At 44.8% G+C, this 17,934-nt stretch overlaps 1 protein-coding gene across 2 annotated transcripts in view; it reads right to left on the bottom strand.

The window, feature by feature from the left end:
* LOC126986957 (inactive tyrosine-protein kinase 7-like) overlaps positions 1-17,934 on the bottom strand; it is a 146,849-nt gene that overhangs the window by 36,771 nt on the left and 92,144 nt on the right. For both annotated transcript variants that reach the window (XM_050843519.1, XM_050843520.1), the window contains exons 5-9: positions 15,673-15,872; positions 14,610-14,754; positions 8,773-8,906; positions 3,898-4,215; positions 2,135-2,265 (exon numbers count right to left, since the gene is read on the bottom strand). In XM_050843519.1, the coding sequence (XP_050699476.1) occupies positions 2,135-2,265; positions 3,898-4,215; positions 8,773-8,906; positions 14,610-14,754; positions 15,673-15,872 (928 nt within the window). The remainder of the gene's footprint in view (positions 1-2,134; positions 2,266-3,897; positions 4,216-8,772; positions 8,907-14,609; positions 14,755-15,672; positions 15,873-17,934) is intronic.

Here is a 17,934-nt window from a genome sequence, read left to right on the forward strand (position 1 = left end):
GACGAATAAGAGAAAAAAGGGATAACAAAGAAAATGAGAAAGCGAGGAAGAAAGAGGAGGAGGAGGAGGAGGAGGAGGAGGCAGACAAGATCGGAGAAGGAAAAAAAGAGAAATGAAGGAGAATGCCGAGGAGGTTGGAATGGAAGGAAGAAATGTGGGTGAGAGGAAGGAGGGAGAGAGGAATTAATGGGTTAAGGAAGAGGGGATGCGAGTGAAGGATGAAAGGAGGAAGCAGTGAGGGATGGCAGGTGAGAAAACAGGAAATAGAGAAATTGAGATATAAAGATTAAAGAAAGTGGAGAAGGAAGGGGAGAGAAGGAGGAGAGGAGGAGGACGAGGAGGAGGAGGACGAGGAGGAGGGAAGTTAATTCCTCTGTTTAATCCCATGGAAGGTCGATTTTTTTTGTGGGGGGGGAGGAATTGAACTAAGGAGACAAAAATGAAAAAAGGGAAAAAAAGGCAGTTGGGAAGGAATGAAGGAGGGAAGGAAGGAGAGGAAGAAGGAAAGAAAAAAAAGAATGATTAGAGGGAAAATGGAAAGGAAGAAAGAAAGAAACAAACACAAATGAAAGAATTGAGAAAGCCATATATAAGAAAAAGAGAAAAGAGAAATAAAGAGGACGAAGATAAATAAATAAAAACGAGAGGAATAAAGAATAAGAGAAAAACAGGAACACACGGAAATAAAAATATAAAGAGGGGAGGAAAAACAAAAAGAAAAAAAGGAAGGAAGAGAGTAAACAAATCAACGAGCGAAACACAAAGCCATTAAGGAAAAAAAAAACACAACCATAAAAAAAAGTTAAACGTAATAGAGGTTCTTTTTTGGAGGACTTTGTTTTCTTGTTTTTTTTCCCCTTGAGCTGCCTCCTTTGACGTAAACAACATCAACAACAGCAACAAGAGCAATAAAACAGGGCAACAAACAGCGCGGAGGGACAAAACAGATCCCCCAAACAGACCCAAACAGCCTCTCCCATGAACCTTCTGCCACACCGGATTAAGTGAAATATTACTTGGCCGATCCGCAGAGTTTATGAGGACGGGCGAGGCATTGCTAACAATAACAACAACAACAACAACAACTTGACGTGTGTGTGTGTGTGTGTGTGTGTGTGTGTGTGTGTGTGTGTGTGTGTGTGTGTGTGTGTGTGTGTGTGTGTGTGTGTGTGTGTGTGTGTTATCAGGGGGACCAAAATAATATAATATTGGGTAGACAAATTAGGCAGAGGGTTGCATCACATTCTAATTAATTTTCCAGGGAGGAGACAGGGGTGTGTGTATACGCGTGTGTGTGTGTGTGTGTGTGTGTGTGTGTGTGTGTGTGTGTGTGTTTACCCATGTTTCTATACCTTCTTCAATACAATTTTAAGACACTTCACATTTAAACTAACTTGGTATTCACGGTTTTATTTTATTTTTTCTTTCTCTAATGGATCAACGCAGAAAAAAAAGTCAGCGATTCTCAAGTGTTGGTGTTTGCTTTTTCTGGTACGAGTGAGTGTGTGTTTCTCAGGTGTTTGTGTTAACTTTCACTGTGTTTCTCAGGTGTTTGTGTTTACTTTTACTGTGTTTCTCAGGTGTTTGTGTTTACTTTCACTGTGTTTCTCAGGTGTTTGTGTTTACTTTCACTGTGTTTCTCAGGTGTTTGTGTTTGCTTATAATGTTTCTTTTTTGGACCAGAGAAAAAATATCGGTTCTCAAGTGTTCGTGTTTAGTTTCTCTGTTTTCTTTATAATTCACGGCAGACAAAGCAGCGGTTTTCATGTTTTTTTTTTTTCATGTAGTTTACAGTGAAGGAGGCAGCTCAAGGGTAACAACATTGAAAAAAAAAAAAGAATACCTAATGTTGTAAAAAAAAAAGTACCAACTCATTTATTTGTGTTTACTTTCCAGGCAAATCAACTGTCTCATTTAAACTTTACTTTCAAGGCCGAAAAACAATCAACAATCAACATCTTCATCTCTGTTACTTTACTTTCACGGCCAAACAGACAATCAACAATCAACATTCTCATCCCTGTTACTTTACTTTCACGGCCAAACAACAATCAACAATCAACATTCTCATCCCTGTTACTTTACTTTCACGGCCAAACAGACAATCAACAATCATCTTTCTGTGTCACGTTACCGGGGCGGCGTTGCGGGTCCAGGTGACGTTGGTGTAGGGTCGAGAAGAGGCGTCGACGCGGCACTCCAGCCTCGCCGTCTCCTCCTCCAACACCTCCAGCGGGGCCGTGACAAGCTGGGCGTGGGGCTTTCCTGCAGGAGGAGGAGGAGGAGGAAGAGGAGTAGTAATAGAAGGAGGAGGAGGAGGAGAAAGAGGAGGAGGAGGAGGAGGAGGAGGAGGAGTGACGTAGGGAAAGGTGAGAATGTAAATATTATTAGTCACAGTAAAGGAGGAGGAGGAGGAAGAAGAGGAGTAGTAGGAGAAGGAGGAGGAGGAGGAGGAGGAGTGAGGTAGGGAAGGGTGAGGGTGTAATTATTAGTGATGTCACAGTAAAAGGGAGAGGAAATATCGCTCTTTTTATAGCCGAAGGGAAAGAAGTAATTATTTTTTTTCTTGCGGCAAAAAAGAAATAAGGAAGGAGAAGTAACCAACACCTTCGCCCTCTATAAACAACTGATTAAGAAATAGATAAATGAATAAACGTAAAGGAATCAAGAAATAAAAAATGCTACGTAGTTTTTCACCTCTACCAAATTTAACTATAATCATCACCACCACCATCACCACACTCATACAAGTCATCACCATCAACACCACTATCACTATAATCAAACCTCTCATCCACATCTTCTATCCCTTCATTTACTGCAGTTCTCCCTTCATCTAACTCCACTATCATCCTTCATCACCACCACCATCACCACACTCATACAAGTCATCACCATCAACACCACTATCACCAAAATCAAACCTCTCATCCACACCTTATATCCCTTAACTTACTGCAGTTCTCCCATCATTTAACTCCACTATCATCCTTCATCACCACCACCATCACCACTACACTCATACAAGTCATCACCATCAACACCACTATCACACCTTATATCCCTTAACTTACTGCAGTTCTCCCATCATCTAACTCCACTGTCATCCTTCATCATCACCATCATCATCACCACACTCATACAAGTCATCACCATCAACACCACTATCACCAGAATCAAACCTCCCATTCACACCTTATATCCCTTAAAGTTTACTACAGCTCTCCCATCATCTAACTCCACTATCATCCTCCACCCCATTCCACCACTCCATCTTTTACCATCAACATCATTACTCTTGGTCATGTCTTTCCCATTAGGCCAGTATCCCTCCACCCCTTCCCTCCCACCTGCTTCCACCCCATCAGTACTCTCTACCAGTCATCTCCTGCCCCTTACAACCAGCCATCTCCTATAACTTCTCACCCACCGAACCCCCAAAATTATTACTTCTACTCCACTCACAGACAATAACACAGCTTCCAACACCTAACTCTTTGATCACACTACCCATTCACCCATTTCAACCCACCCCCACTACCTCTCCTAACCCTACCCTACCACTCCACCCAGCCCCCACCACTCCTAACCACTCCCCCCCTTTCCCCACCACTTTCAACCCCATCACTACCGTTTACAGTATCCACAACCACTCACCCGTTTCCCTCCACCACTCCTAACCCCTCCCTTCACCACTCCACCCATGCAGCCCCCACCACTCCTAACCACTCCTCCCCTTTCCCCAACACTTTTAACCCCATCACTACCGTTTACAGTATCCACAACCACCCACCCGTTTCCCTCCATCACTCCTAACCCTTACTTCACCACTCCATACAGCCCCCACCACTCCCAACTACTCCCCCCTTTCCCCCCTCCTCCCCTCCTAGCACTCACTCGTCACCACCAGCTGCAGGGACACCGAAGAGTTCCCCGCCAGGTTGGAAGCCACGCAGGTGTAGTTTCCGGCGTGGGCGTGGCTGACGTCCTCCACCAGCAGCTCCGCGCTCCCTCCCTTGTTCCCCCGCGGCTCCCCACCCTCCTCCTGCTGCCCAGACGACTCCTGCACCGGCACGGCGACCCAGGAGGCGCGGGGGCGGGGCAGGCCGGGCGGGGGCAGGCACAGGACCTTGAGGCGCCCCCCCGCGCCCACCACGTGCATGTTCCGTAGGTTGGCTCCCGGTTCGAGGGTGGGAGGCGAGCTGCTGTCGATGTCTGGGGAAGGGAGAGGAAAAGAACATAAGGAGTTTGTGTTAGGAAGAGAACGTGAGAACATCTGAGTCTGTGTAAGGAAGAAAGCAGTAGGAGTTTGTAATGGGAACAGGAGGAAAACATAAGGAGTTTGTGTTGGGAAAAGAGAATATGAACAGAGGGGAGAGGAAAAGAATATAAGGATTTTGTGTTAGGAGGAGAACATGAGGACATCTGTCAGAGTCTGTACAAGGAAGAATGCATTAGGAGTTTGCAAAGGGAACAGGGAAGAAAACAACATACGAACATACGAACATACCCTGTCCTACCCTGCTCTCCTACCCCTAAAACCTTCTAACATGACCCTTATTAAACCCCTCCACCCTTAACTATTTTCAGCAATGTCTCCTCGCACCCTTCGCCTGTCTCGCTAATACAAATTTACACGCTTAAGCCAATCTTCTTATCGCGAGTTTCTACACCAGTGGATATTTTTTGTCATCCTCCGCCGCACAAATGCTAAGATATTGACGCAAATTATACAGCAAGGAGACCAAACCGGCACCGCATAATCGAGATGAGGTCTAACTAATGCTAAATATAGATTGGGGATGACTAACGCTTCTGTTGCTGGAGGAGGAGGAGGAGGAGGAGGAGGAGGAGGAGGAGGAGGAAGAAAAAGGAGATAGAATAACTGGAGAAAACAAGAAGAAAGTAAGGAAAGAGAAGAAAATGAAGCCTGGAGAGAAATTAAAGAAAGGAAGACAAGGAGGAAGAGGAAGAGGAAGAGGAGGAGGAGGAGGAGGAGGAAGAGAAGGAGGAGGAGGAGGAGGGGATTAGCTTTGGGAAGATAAGGAGGATTAGGATTAGGAAGACAAGGAGGGTAAGAGGAGCGGAGGAGGAGGAGGATGACGGGAAGGAAGAAGACGATGATAAAGATGATAAGGAGGAGGAGGACAAGGACGAGGAGAAGGAGGAAGAGGAGGGAGAGGAGGAGGAGGAGGAGGATGACGGGAAGGAAGAAGACGATGATAAAGATGATAAGGAGGAGGAGGACAAGGACGAGGAGAAGGAGGAAGAGGAGGGGGAGGAGGAGGAGGAGGAGGATGAAGAGAAAGAAAAGAAGGAAAAGGAAGGAGAGGAAGAGAAAGAAAAATATATCAGTGAGTTGAAGCTTCCTGATAAGAGATTCTAAAATACACAAATATCAGAGGATCCAAGTCCACCTAAAAGGGTTAACAAGGGAATCTGATCGCAATAAGAGATTACAAAAACGTTCCAGCATATTAATAGAGGGATTAAAACGTTTACACTGGTTTACGGTTTAATCTTTAGTTTGAGTTTACGGTTACTCGCATTTTAAGAGGGTTTTAAGGAGGAGGAAATGAGGTAAGGAGGAGGAAGATGAGGAGGAGGAGGAGGAGGAGATGATGGAGTTGGGAAAGAGAAAAATAAAAATGCTTCCTTTTACGATCATGGAAGGAAGGAAGGAAGGAAGGGAGGCAATGGTAAAAAATGAAGGGAGGAAAGGGAGAGAGAAAAAAGAAAGGCGAGAGAGAAGCACGTACAGCCTGGAGCTTCAAGGGGAAAAAGGGAGAAAAAAAAGGGAGAGGGAAATAAAAAGGGAGGAGGGGGGCGAGGAAGGGTTATGGACCAGCGTGTGAGAAGAAAACGAAAAGGATGATTTGAGGGGAAACAACAGAAAAATGGAGATTAAGAGAGAGAGAGAGAGAGAGAGAGAGAGAGAGAGAGAGAGAGAGAGAGAGAGAGAGAGAGAGAGAGAGAGAGAGAGAGAGAGAGAGAGAGAGAGAGAGAGAGAGAGAGAGAGAGAGAGAGAGAGAGAGAGAGAGAGAGAGAGAGAGAGAGAGAGAGAGAGAGAGAGAAGGGGGGGGAGAGAAGTTAGTAAGCACATGAACCCCCAAATAAAAAAAAAAGGAAAAAAAGGAAAGTGGAAAAAGAGACGAAAGGATGGAGGAAAAGAGGGAGAGAAAGAGGGAAGGAGGGAGAGAGGGAGGGAGGGAAGGAGGAAGGTAGGAAAGAGATACAGATAAAGGGATTTAGGGTGAAGAGAGAAAAGAAGAGAAAAGAAAGGAAAGGAAAGGAAAGGATAAGAGAGGAAAGAGAAGGATAAGAAATGAATGGAATGGAAAAGGAATTAAAAAAAGAAAGGAAAGGGAAGTGAAGGAAAGGAGAGAAGGGGGAAGTGAGAGAAGGAAAGTACAGAAGAGGAAAAGAAAGGAAGAAGATGGGAAAGGTAAGTAAAAGAAGAGATGAGGAAAGGAAGGGAAAGGGAAAGAAAGAGAAAATAAAGAAGGGAAAGCAGAAGAGTTAGGGAGAGGAAAAAAAGGAAAAAAAGAAAGGAAAGACCGAGAGGAAAGGGACGATGAGAGGGAAGAAAGAAAAGAAAAGGAAGGGAAAGGAAAGGGAAGGGAAAGGAAAAGGAGGAAAAGAAAAGGAAAGGACGAAGGGAAAGGGATGAGGTGAAGGAAGAAAGAAAAGAAAAGGAAGGGAAAGGAAAGGGAGTGGAAAGGAAAAGAAGGAAAAGAAGAGGAAAGGACGAGAGGAAAGGGACGAGATGAGGGAAGAAAGAAAAGGAAAGGAAAGGGAAGGGAAAGGAAAAGAAGGAAAATGGAAAGGACGATAGGACAGGGAAGAAAAGAAAAGGAAGGGAAAGGAAAGGAATGGACGAGAGGACAGGGAAGAAAGGAAAAGGAAGGGAAAGGAAAGAAAAAGAAGGAAAACGAAAGGAAAGGACGAGGAGAAAGGGATGAGAAGAGGGAAGAAAGGAAAGGGAAGGGAAGGGAAAAGAAGGAAAAGGAAAAGGAGGAGAGAGAGAGATGAGACGAGAAGGAAAGAAAAAAGAGTAAATAAAACCAACTAACAGGGGTGGAAAGGAGAAAACGAACAACTTAGAGAAAGAAGGAAAAAAATGAAAACCGAAACCAAGAACGAAAGACGAAGAAAAGAAAAAAAAGAAAGAAAAAAAATTGAAGGACTCGGTCGGACATTGACGTAGAAAACCAGAAAGAAAAAAAGAAAAAGAAAAACGAAGAAAACCACAAGAGAAGAAAAATGATAATGACGTAAAGCAAATGAAGAAAAAAAAAAGAAAAAAGAAAAAGAAAAAAAAAGCTTGAGTAATTTTAGAAGCTTATAAGTAACACGCGTCAGGGAGAACAGATTAGGCGGTCACTGACACACACACACACACACACACACACACATCCTACGTGCTTCCCTTTATAAGCCACGGATGAGGAGTAATGGGAGGAGTGGGGAGGAGGAGGAGGAGGAAGAGGAGGGAGTGAAGAGGGAGTGAGTTGTGGAGAGGTGGTGTGTGGAGTGTGAGGAGAGGAGTGTGAGAGAGATGAAGTGGAGTGAGGAATGACGAGTGGAGTCAGAAGGGAGAGAAAAGGAATGAGTGATGGAAGGGAGTGAGGGAGCAATGGTAAGAGTGAGGAGGAGGAACAACGGATGACGAGGGGAGTGACATGGAGGAAGGAAAGAAGGGGGAATGAAGGAAGCAACAAGACAAGGAAAGGGAATAACAGGAGAGAGTAATGAGAAAGGTGCAACGAAGGTATTACAGGTAAGAGTGACAGCAGGTGATGCATTAAGATGGGGGGAAAGGGAACCAAGGATGAGAGGAAAAAAAACGAAGTTGGTGATATCGTAACGGGGTACCGGGGGGCGTTTAAAGGGCGTTGATACTAAATAATAATAATAACACATTGATATCCTACTATAACAATATACTAAGCCATACAGGGTGATGGTAAAGCCTAGAAAAACAGTTGGTATTATAAGACACAATCGCTTCTCACATCAGCCATTTCTAAAGGTCAAAGAGCGGGTCAGTCGGGTTCTAATGAGTGTTTCTTCAGGTTCGTGGTACAGAAGAAGGGTCAGACTACCACCAGGGCCATATTTCTAAAGGTCAAAGAGCGGGTCAGTCGGGTTCTAATGAGTGTTTCTTCAGGTTCATGGTACAGAAGAAGGGTCAGACTACCACCAGGGCCATATTTCTAAAGGTCAAAGAGCGGGTCAGTCGGGTTCTAATGAGTGTTTCTTCAGGTTCATGGTACAGAAGAAGGGTCAAACTACCACCAGGGTTATTAAACTACCCCTGGAAATGCCCACACTTATTACGAAAGCCTTGTCAAATATGTGTTCTTGGGCGGAGAAATGCCTTGTTATACGCCCCCTGTCACTAGGAATAGGTCGGTATATATTTTAAGACCTCAGAGCCGTATTACTAAACATATCGATCTCCAAGCACACATATATTTGACAAGGCTTTCGTAGGAGTTTCGGGGATTTCCAGGAGTAGTTCTATGGCCCTGGTGGTAGTGTGACCCTTCCTCTGTACCGTGACCCTGAAGAAACACTGATTAGAACCCGACTGACCCCCTCTTTGACCTTTAGAAATAGCTGATATGAGAAGCGAAAGGGTCTTATATTGCCGACTTAACAGAATAGGGTGATGGAAGGGTGATAGAGAGAATGAGAGGAGTAATACGTTTAAACACTGATAAAGGCGAGAAACAGACAAACAGGGTGATGGTAAAGTCTCATACATACATGCTAGGGTGAGAGAGGCGGCGTAGGCAGCAGGGTGAGGGCGGTCAGGGTGTCTCCCCTCACACTTGTACACACCCTCGTCGCCTTTACTGGCGGCCCGCACCACCAGGGTCCCATTCCTCTGCAGGGTGTATCTGTGGGGGGGGGGGGGAGAAAAAGGGTGAGAGAGTGAAGGTAGGGTGAAGGGAAGTATGGGGGAGAAGAGGGTGAAGGGAGGAAAGGGAGAGGGGAGGAGAAGGAAGAGAAGGAAATGTGGGGATAGGAGGGAGAGATGAGAAAAGGGAGAAGGGGAGGGAGGCGAGGAAAGGGGAATATGAGGGGAGAAGACAGGGAGGAGAGGAAAGGGAGAGGAGAAGCGAAGAGGGTGAGGGGAGGAGAGGGAACCCACAAGAAGAAAAAAAGAGAAAGAAAAAAGAGAAAAAGAGAAAAAAAGAGCAAAGTATCGTCAAGCCGTTGCAAGCCGGACCCATAGAAGAGAAAGGAAAGAAAAAGAAAAGAGAGAATGAAAAGGAAAAGATGAAGAAAGATACAAAAGAAAGAAGAGGAGGAAAAGGAGGAGAAGAGACGAAGAGAAGGAGGAGGAGAAGGGGAGAAGGAAGCAAAATGGAGGGACGAAAAAAAAATAAAGAAAAAATCAGAAAATCCAAATAACCCGATCTTCCAAGGTATCAAAACCCACAAGAAGAAAAAAAAGAAAATAAGAGAAAAAGAGAGAAAAAAAGAGCAAAGTATCGTCAAGCCTTTGCAAGCCGGACCCATAAAAGTCTTAACATGCGAAGCGAGGGAAAGACGTAACGAATTTGGATTAACGAACGATGACGAAGCGGTAATTCGTAGGAAGGAAAAATGGGAAGGAGAAATAGGGAGATGAAAAAAGAAGAGGAGGAGGAGGAGGAGGAGGAGGACAAGGACGAGGAGAAGGACGGAGAAGGCAAAAAAGAGAAGGACGAGGACGAAGGGAGTGAGAATGACAAGCAAGGAAAAGGGAGGATTGAAAAAAAATAGGCTTAGAAGAACATAAGTACATAAGGAGTCTGCAAGAAGGGAGGAGGAGGAGGGGGACAAGGACGAGGAGAAGGACGGAGAAGGCAAAAAAGAGAAGGACGAGGAGGAGGACGAGGACGAAGGGAGTGAGAATGACAAGCAAGGAAAAGGGAGGAATGAAAAAAAATAGGCTTAGAAGAACATAAGTACATAAGGAGTTTGCGAGAAGCTAGTCAGTTTGTACAAGGCGGCTCCTGTAAACCTATTATGACCTATCCTTCCTATCCTCCCTATCCATATCTTATCTATTCTTGGAGTTATTTAGCGTATTGGAACTCCTCTGTGGCATCTCCTGTAAGCCTATCATGACCTATCCTTCCTATCCTCCCTATCCATACCTTATCTTCCCTATCCATATCTTATCTATTCTTGGAGCTATTTATCATATTGGAACTCCTTACGTGGTATCTCCTGTAAGCCTATCACCACCTATCCTTCCTAGAGAGAGAGCAAGAGAAAGTGAGCGAGAGAGAGAGAGAGCGAGAGAGAGAGCCGCCTAGACGCATGGGTTAATGAAGGGGAGCAGACAGCAGAGGTTAAACCTATTAGTTAAATGTCTCGTAAAGGGGATAACAGAGCCCATTAAGGGGAGGGGGCGTCGAGGAGGGGGGAGGGGGTCATTAGTGGCTAAGTACAGGTGCATTAATCATCCAGGTGTGAAGGGTTACCTGACGACTTACCTGTAATAGCGAGGATAATAGGGGCAGGACAGGTAAGGGAGAGTGAGAGGGAAAGAGAGGGGAAGGGGGTGAAAGGGAAAGGCCAGGACAGGTAGAAAGGGAGAGAGGGAAAGGAGAAAAAAGGAGAGGGAAACAAAAGGAAAGGGAGAGGGAGAGAGAAAGGGGGAGGCTACGACAGGTAGAGAGATGGAGGGAGATAGAGAGAGAGAGAGTGAAGAGAGGAAACGGAGGGAAGAGAGAAAGGAAGAGAGGGAAAGGAAAAAAAAAGGGAGAGGGAAAGAAAGGGAAAGGGAGAAAGAGGAAAAGGAAGAGGGAGAGAGAAAAGGGAAGGCTAAGACAGGTAGAGAGATGGAGAGGGAGAGAGAGACAGTGAAGAGAGATAACGAAGGGAAGAGAGAGAGGAAGAGAGGGAGAGACAGGAAGGATAGAAGGAAGGGAGAATAATGTGTCAGATGGGAGAAGCGATGAAAAGGGGAAGAAAGGGAGGGAGAGAGAGAATGAAGGGGAGAGAGAGAGAGAGAGAGAGAGAGAGAGAGAGAGAGAGAGAGAGAGAGAGAGAGAGAGAGAGAGAGAGAGAGAGAGAGAGAGAGAGAGAGAGAGAGAGAGAGAGAGAGAGAGAGAGAGAGAGAGAGAGAGAGAGAGAGAGAGAGAATGAAAGGTAGAGGGAGAGATAGAGAGGGAGAGACAGTGGACAGAAGGAACGAAGGGAAGGAAAGGTGGAGAGAGGGGAGAGATAGAAGGAAGGGGAGAAGAATGAATGAGAGGGAAAGTGATGAAAGGGAATGGAGGAAGGAAATGAAGAGTGAAAGTGAAGGACTGAGAGGAAGAGGAAGAGGGAGAATAAAGGAGAGGAAACGGGGAAGAGAAAAAATAAAGAAATCATAGAAGAGAGAAAAACACAAAAAAATATATATGAAAAAGAAAGGAGAAGAAGAAGGGAACAAATATAGATTAACAAAAATATGAAAAGAGAAAGAAAGAAGAGGAATAAGATAATAAAAGATAATAGGAAGGAAAAGAGGGAGAGAGGGAGAGGGAAAGAGAGTGAAGGAGAAAGGGAAAGTGGAAAGAGAGAAAAGGAAAAGATGATAAAGGAAGGAAGAAAGAAAATAATCAAGAAAAAGGAGAAAAAAGAAAGAAAGGAATAAACAAAACAAAAGAAAAACACAAAGAAAGAAACGAGAAGAAAATGGAAAAATATAATAAAGGAAGGAAGAAAGAAAATAATCAACGAAGAGAGAAAAAAAGTAGAAAAAAAGAAAGAAAGAAAGGAATAAACAAAAATAAACAAAACATAAACAAAGGAAGAAAAAGAAGAAAAAGATGAATAAAACAACAAAAGACAAAATATATGAAAACAAAAACTCAAAACGAAGAAAAAATACACAGGTAGAAAATCACAAAAGGACTGACAGACAAAGAACAGCAACGTGAATAAGAGAAAGTGACAGACAGACAGAAAGACAGGCAGACAGGGAGGGAGGGAGAAGGAGGGAGAGAGGAAGGGAGGCAATGATGGAACTAAGGTAGGTCAAAGGGAGAAGGGAGGAAGAAGGGAGGGAGGAATGAAGGTAGAAAAAAGAAGAAGGGAGGAAGAGGATGAAGGAAGGAAGGAAGGAAGGGAATAAGTATGGAAGGAAAGAAGGAAAGAAGTAAAAGGAAGGAAGGAAGGAAGGAAAGAAGGAAGGCAAAAAGAAAAGAAGGAAGTGAGGATGGAACGAAGGAAGATCAGAGAAGGAAGGAAGGAAGGAAGGAAGGAAGGGAAGGAAGGAAGGAAGGAGGGAAGGAAGAAAGGAAGGAAGGATGGAAGGAAGGGAAGGCAAGAAGAATACAAGGAAGTGAGGATGGAACGAAGGAAGGTCAGAGAAGGAAAGAAGGAAGGAAGGAAGGAAGGAAGAATAGAGAGAAGGGAGACAGAAGGAAAGACAAACAGACACAAAATCAATCAAAACGAAAAGCCGAAAATGTAAAAAAAGAAAAAAAAAGTTGAAAGGAAAAAGAAACAGGGAGGAGAATGGAAGGACAACTCTCTCTCTCTCTCTTTCTCTCTCTCTCTCTCTCGCTCTCTCTCTCTCTAACAAAAAAAAAAAACACTCAGAAACAGGAGACAGGTAAGAAATGACATAGAAGTGAAACAATATACTAAAAAAAAAAAAAAAACTCCACTAGGAAAAGGGAAAAAATGAAGGACACGGACATGGAAAAAAAGGAAAGCAAAGGGCGATGAAAAGAAGGAAAAAAAGAAAGGAAAATGCGGTAAAAACGAAGGAAAAGGAAGAAAGAAAATGAAGGAAAAAGGGGAAAATGAAGAACACGGGACACAGATACGGGAAAAGAAGAAAAGGAAAGAGAAGGAAAATTCAGGAAAAAAATAATAAAAAAAGGAAAAAGGGAAAATATTAGACATACAGAGAGAGAGAGAGAGAGAGAGAGAGAGAGAGAGAGAGAGAGAGAGAGAGAGAGAGAGAGAGAGAGAGAGAGAGAGAGAGAGAGAGAGAGAGAGAGAGAAGGGGAGGGCGGGGGGGGTACGGTACACCTCCACCGGTCTGCCATCCAATCAGACTCGGGTTCACTCACCTCTACCGACACATCCACTCTCATCCAACAGCCCATTCATCCACCTGGCAATCACCCGCACACACACACACACACACACACACACACACACACACACACACACACACACACACACACACACACACGTAGCAATGCATAATACAGCCTCATCTTATCTCCGCCTTCCTTCTTCTCCTTCTCTTCTTTCTGTTTTTTTTTTGTTTATGGTTTTCTCTTCCTCCTCCTCCTCCTCCTTCTCATCCTCTTCCTTCCTTTCTTTCTTTTTTTCTGTTTCTTTTTTCTCTTTCTTTCAATATTTTTCTTTTACTATGTTTCTTTTTTTCTTTCTTTCCTTCCTTCCTTCCTTCCTTTCTTTCTTTCTTTCTTTCTTTCTTTCTTTCTCTCTTTCTTCTTATCTTGACACCTATCTTTACCTGTTCCTCCTTTCTTGCGCTCCTCCGCTTCCTCCTCCTCCTCCTCCTCCTCCTTCCTTCTCTCCAATCTTTCCCATTATATTTGCATTTTTCTCCTCTCTTCCTCTCCTCCGTTTCCTCTTCCTTTTCCTCCATCGCCTCTTATCTCTACACCTTTCTCCTTTCTCAATCTCGGTAGTTCCCTCCTTCTCTTCCTCTTCCTCTTCCTCTTCTTCCTCCTCCTCCTTCCTTGTCTCATTTTTTTTCACATTCCTCCTTTTTTGAGTCTGTTTCCACCTTCTTTTTCGCCTTCCTCCTCCTCTTCTTCCTTCTTTCCCTCTCTTCTTCTTCTCCTTTCTCACTCTTCTCCTTTCATCTCCAAGCTCTTCATCTTCTTCTTTACTTTTTTTTTTGTTTTTGTTTCTCCTTTGTCTTTGTTTGTCAAGTCATTCCTCTTCCTTATCTAAGTTTCTACCTCCCTCTTTCCTCCTCCTCTTCCTCCTCCTCCTCTCTCTTTTATTTTCCTCCCTACCTCCATTTTTATTCTCCTCTCCCCTTACTTCTCCTCCATGCTTACTTTTATATATACTTGTCTCCATTTTTATTTCCTTTTCCCTTCTTCTCTCTTTCTATCTTTCTCTTTTTTTATTTCCTTCTATTTTCCTCCTTATTATCGTTTCCATGTTCTTATTCCTTCCTTCTTACTTCTGTTTTACTTCTTTCTCTCCTTTTCATTTCCTTCTCCTTTCCTTCTTATACAATATTTTCTGGTTTACCTTGCCATTTTTCCTTCCCTCCCTTCCTACCTGTTTCTTACCTACCTACCTGCCTGCCTAACAATTTCCCTCCCTCCTTCCTTTCCTTCCTCCCTCCCTGCCTACCTACCCTTCTTATCCATATCTACTCTCCCTCTCTCCCTCCCTACCTACCTTCCTAACAATCTACTTACCTTCTTTTCTATCTCCCTTTTTCCTTTCCTTCCTTCTTTTCCATTACGATTTCCTCCACCCTTCCTTCCTTCCTTCCTCCCTCTCATTTTCTCCTCACGCCTCTCCCTCTTTCCTCTTCCCAAGTCTTCCCTTCCTTCCTCTTTCCATCCTCCTTTCCCCACCCTCCTCCCCCCTTCCTCTTCACCTGGCCTTACCTGGAGCCGTTAACGAGGGGGCCGGCGCCGTTGAGGTACCAGGTGACGGCCGTGCCCTCCTGGAAGCGGCAGTGGAAGGGCGCGCTGCTCCCCCCGCCAACCACCAGGGACGCCGGCACTACCCTTACCCCGGGCACCTTGGGGTCTGAGGGTGGGAGGGAAGGGGGGGTTAGGGGGTTATGGGAGAAGTTGTTGTGTCTGTTGGTGGTGGTGGTAGTGGTTGTGGTGGTGGCGATATGGTAGTGACGATTATGATTGTTGATATTTGTGATTGTGGTATTAAAGATGGTCATTGTAATGGTAGTAGATGGATTGTTAGTTAGTTAGTTAGTTGGTTGGTGTCTTATTTTTTTTTCTTTTTTTTGTGTGTGTGTCATCAATGTCCTTTCCATAAACAGATACGGTTTCCATGACAACAATAACAACTACAATAACAACAATAACAATGCGATTTCTACTTATTTAATCTGCTTTTTTTCTGTTGTTTTTTCTGGTACTAAGTCTGCTACCACAACAACTTCAACAACAACAACAACAACAACTACTACTACTACTACTACTACAACAATCACAACAATTACTACTACTACTACTACTACTGCTACTACTACTACTACTACTACTACGCCCACCACCACCACCACCACTACTCCCACCCCCCCATACCCCCCCTCACCACAGTCCACACACATTCTCTCCCTTTCTTAATCAGGCGCCGAAATTCAATCTCCTCGGGCAGGTAATCTCAGGTGCTCTCCTCGTGCCCGGCTCCTCTGCTTTAATTCCATCCGGCATCCTTGTTTTCCTCCTCCACCTGTCGGCGCACCTTGAATTACTGGCCCAGGTGAGATGCGGGAGAAGGAGGTGGAGGAGGTGGAAGAGGAGGTGGAGGAGGAGGAGGAGGTGGAGGAGGAGGAGAGATAGTGGTGATGGGATGACTGATACAACTAACATTACTCTTCCTTCTCTTCCTCTTCCTCCTCCTCCTCCTACTACTACTACTACTACTACTACTACTACTACCACTACTACTACCACTACAGCAACAACAACCACTACATACCCTTCAGAGCGAGGGTGAAGGGCGTGTGGGTGGTGGTAACGGTGAGAGGGGGCGCGGAGGGCTGGGGGGCGGCGGGCGGCTTGAAGACGGAGGCGCTGCAGGTGAAGACGCCGTTGTGGAGCGCGGGGTCGAAGGAGGCGATGGAGAGGCGCTTCCGAGACACGCTGATGCCCTTCACCTCGTCTGCGTCCTCGCCATTCCTGAAGAAGGCGGTGAAGGAGGGGATAGATAGATAGATAGAGAGATAGATAGATAGATAGAGAGAGAGAGAGAGAGAGAGAGAGAGAGAGAGAGAGAGAGAGAGAGAGAGAGAGAGAGAGAGAGAGAGAGAGAGAGAGAGAGAGAGAGAGAGAGAGAGAGAGAGAGAGAGAGAGAGATTAATTAAAACAACAACTCAAACGCACACGCCACGCTCGCAGTTCTCCTCCTCCTCCTCCTCCTCCTCCTCCTCCTCCTCCTCCTCCTCCTCCTCCTTTCTCCTCCATCAGAACTTACCCAGACTTTGCACCTCATTCTGATTTCCACAATATCTTCTTCTTCTTCTTCTTCTTCTTCTTTTTCTTCTTCTTCTTCTTCTTCTTTTCCTTTTCTCCCATTTTTCTTTCCTCCACTTTACTTTATTTTTTTCTTCTCTTCCCTTTCCTTCGCATGCTTTCTTCTTGTCCTCCTCCTCCTCCTCTTCCTCCTCCTCCTCCTCCTCCTCCTCCTCCTCCTCCTCCTCCTCCTCCTCCTCCTCCTCCTCCTCCTCCTCCTCCTCCTTCTCCTCCTCCTCCTCCTCTAAACTCTAAACTTTATATGACTTAAGCATCAAAGTTTACCTAACGTGTGTGTGTGTGTGTGTGTGTGTGTGTGTGTGTGTGTGTGTGTGTGTGTGTGTGTGTGTGTGTGTGTGTGTGTGTGTGTGTGTGTGTGTGATGGCGGGAGCGAAAATTTGTGGGCAAACTGGGCGAATTATGAACACACGTGATGGTGATGATGGTGGTGGTGGTGGTGAGGGTGGTGACGGTGGTGATAGTGGTGATGGAGGTGTTGCTGCTGTTGTTGTTGTTGTTGTTGTTGTTTGATGTGTGGTGGTAATTGTGGTGACACTTTTGGCGGTAAATAAAAATGTGGTAGTGATGATTGTTGTTGTTGTTGTTGTTTTTGTTGTTGTTGTTGTTAGTGGTGGTGGTGGTGGTGGTCGTGAAGGTGACAGAAAAAAAAAATCCATAATGTTTACTGTTTGTATTAAAATAGTTTCCTTCCTCTCATAATTAAGCGTAAAGGACTAATTATTCCACCCCGGGCTTGTGGCGGACAGGTGAGAAAGTAATTAAGGGAAGGGTTGACTTAATTAGCCGGGCAGGTGCGGCTTTGATAAAATAACAACCAGGGAGGCGCAGGTAACCTCACACAGGCGGGCAGGTAGGCAACGCACTGATTACTTCGTCAGGCCCAGATGAACAAGACGACAAATGGAGCAGAAGAAAACGGAACTGACAAATTAGGGCCACTTTCACAGTTGTTTTGTTTGTTTTGATCGTTACCAATGGCTGTTACCGCTGCTACAGTATTTCCACGTAAAACTGTCCAACTGTAAAACTGTTAGCCAAGCCCCGCACCTTGCCACACACTCTCAACACCTCTCGCTTCCTCTGCAGCCGCCACTACCCCATAGGCCAGTTTACCCTTAGTCTACCTCAAAATAACAATCAGGCAGGTAAAGGTTAGGTTAGGCAAATGCAGTTACAAAAGAGGGGAAGCGAACTAATTAACGTAACGCATGGATGACGTGTTCTTGGACAGGGCCTTTCCACGTCCATGTCCTTGCCTAATTAGAAAGACAGGTACAGGAAGGGAAAGAGAAGGAAATGGCAAACTATTTCATCATCAGTTAAGCAGGTAGATACATGGGGATAAATTCATATATACGTAACATCAACCTCTCTTTCGGCCACCTCTTTGGATTCTTTTTAGGAGCAGCGAGTAGCGGGCTTTTTTTTATTATTGTTTCCTTTTTTTGTGCCCTTGAGCTGTCTCCTTTGTTGTAAAAAAAACACAGGTAAGAAATTTGATAGCGGGCTCACCTCCACCAGAGATGTCCTTGCCTAATTAGAAAGACAGGTACAGGAAGGGAAAGAGAAGGAAATGGCAAACTATTTCATCATCAATTAAGCAGGTAGATACATGGGGATAAATTCATATATACGTAGCATTAAGCTCTTTTTCGGCCACCTCTTTGGATTCTTTTTAGGAGCAGCGAGTAGCGGGCTTTTTTTATTA

This window comes from Eriocheir sinensis, chromosome 63 (genome assembly GCF_024679095.1).
Source record: "Eriocheir sinensis breed Jianghai 21 chromosome 63, ASM2467909v1, whole genome shotgun sequence".
NCBI classification, from domain to species: domain Eukaryota; kingdom Metazoa; phylum Arthropoda; class Malacostraca; order Decapoda; family Varunidae; genus Eriocheir; species Eriocheir sinensis.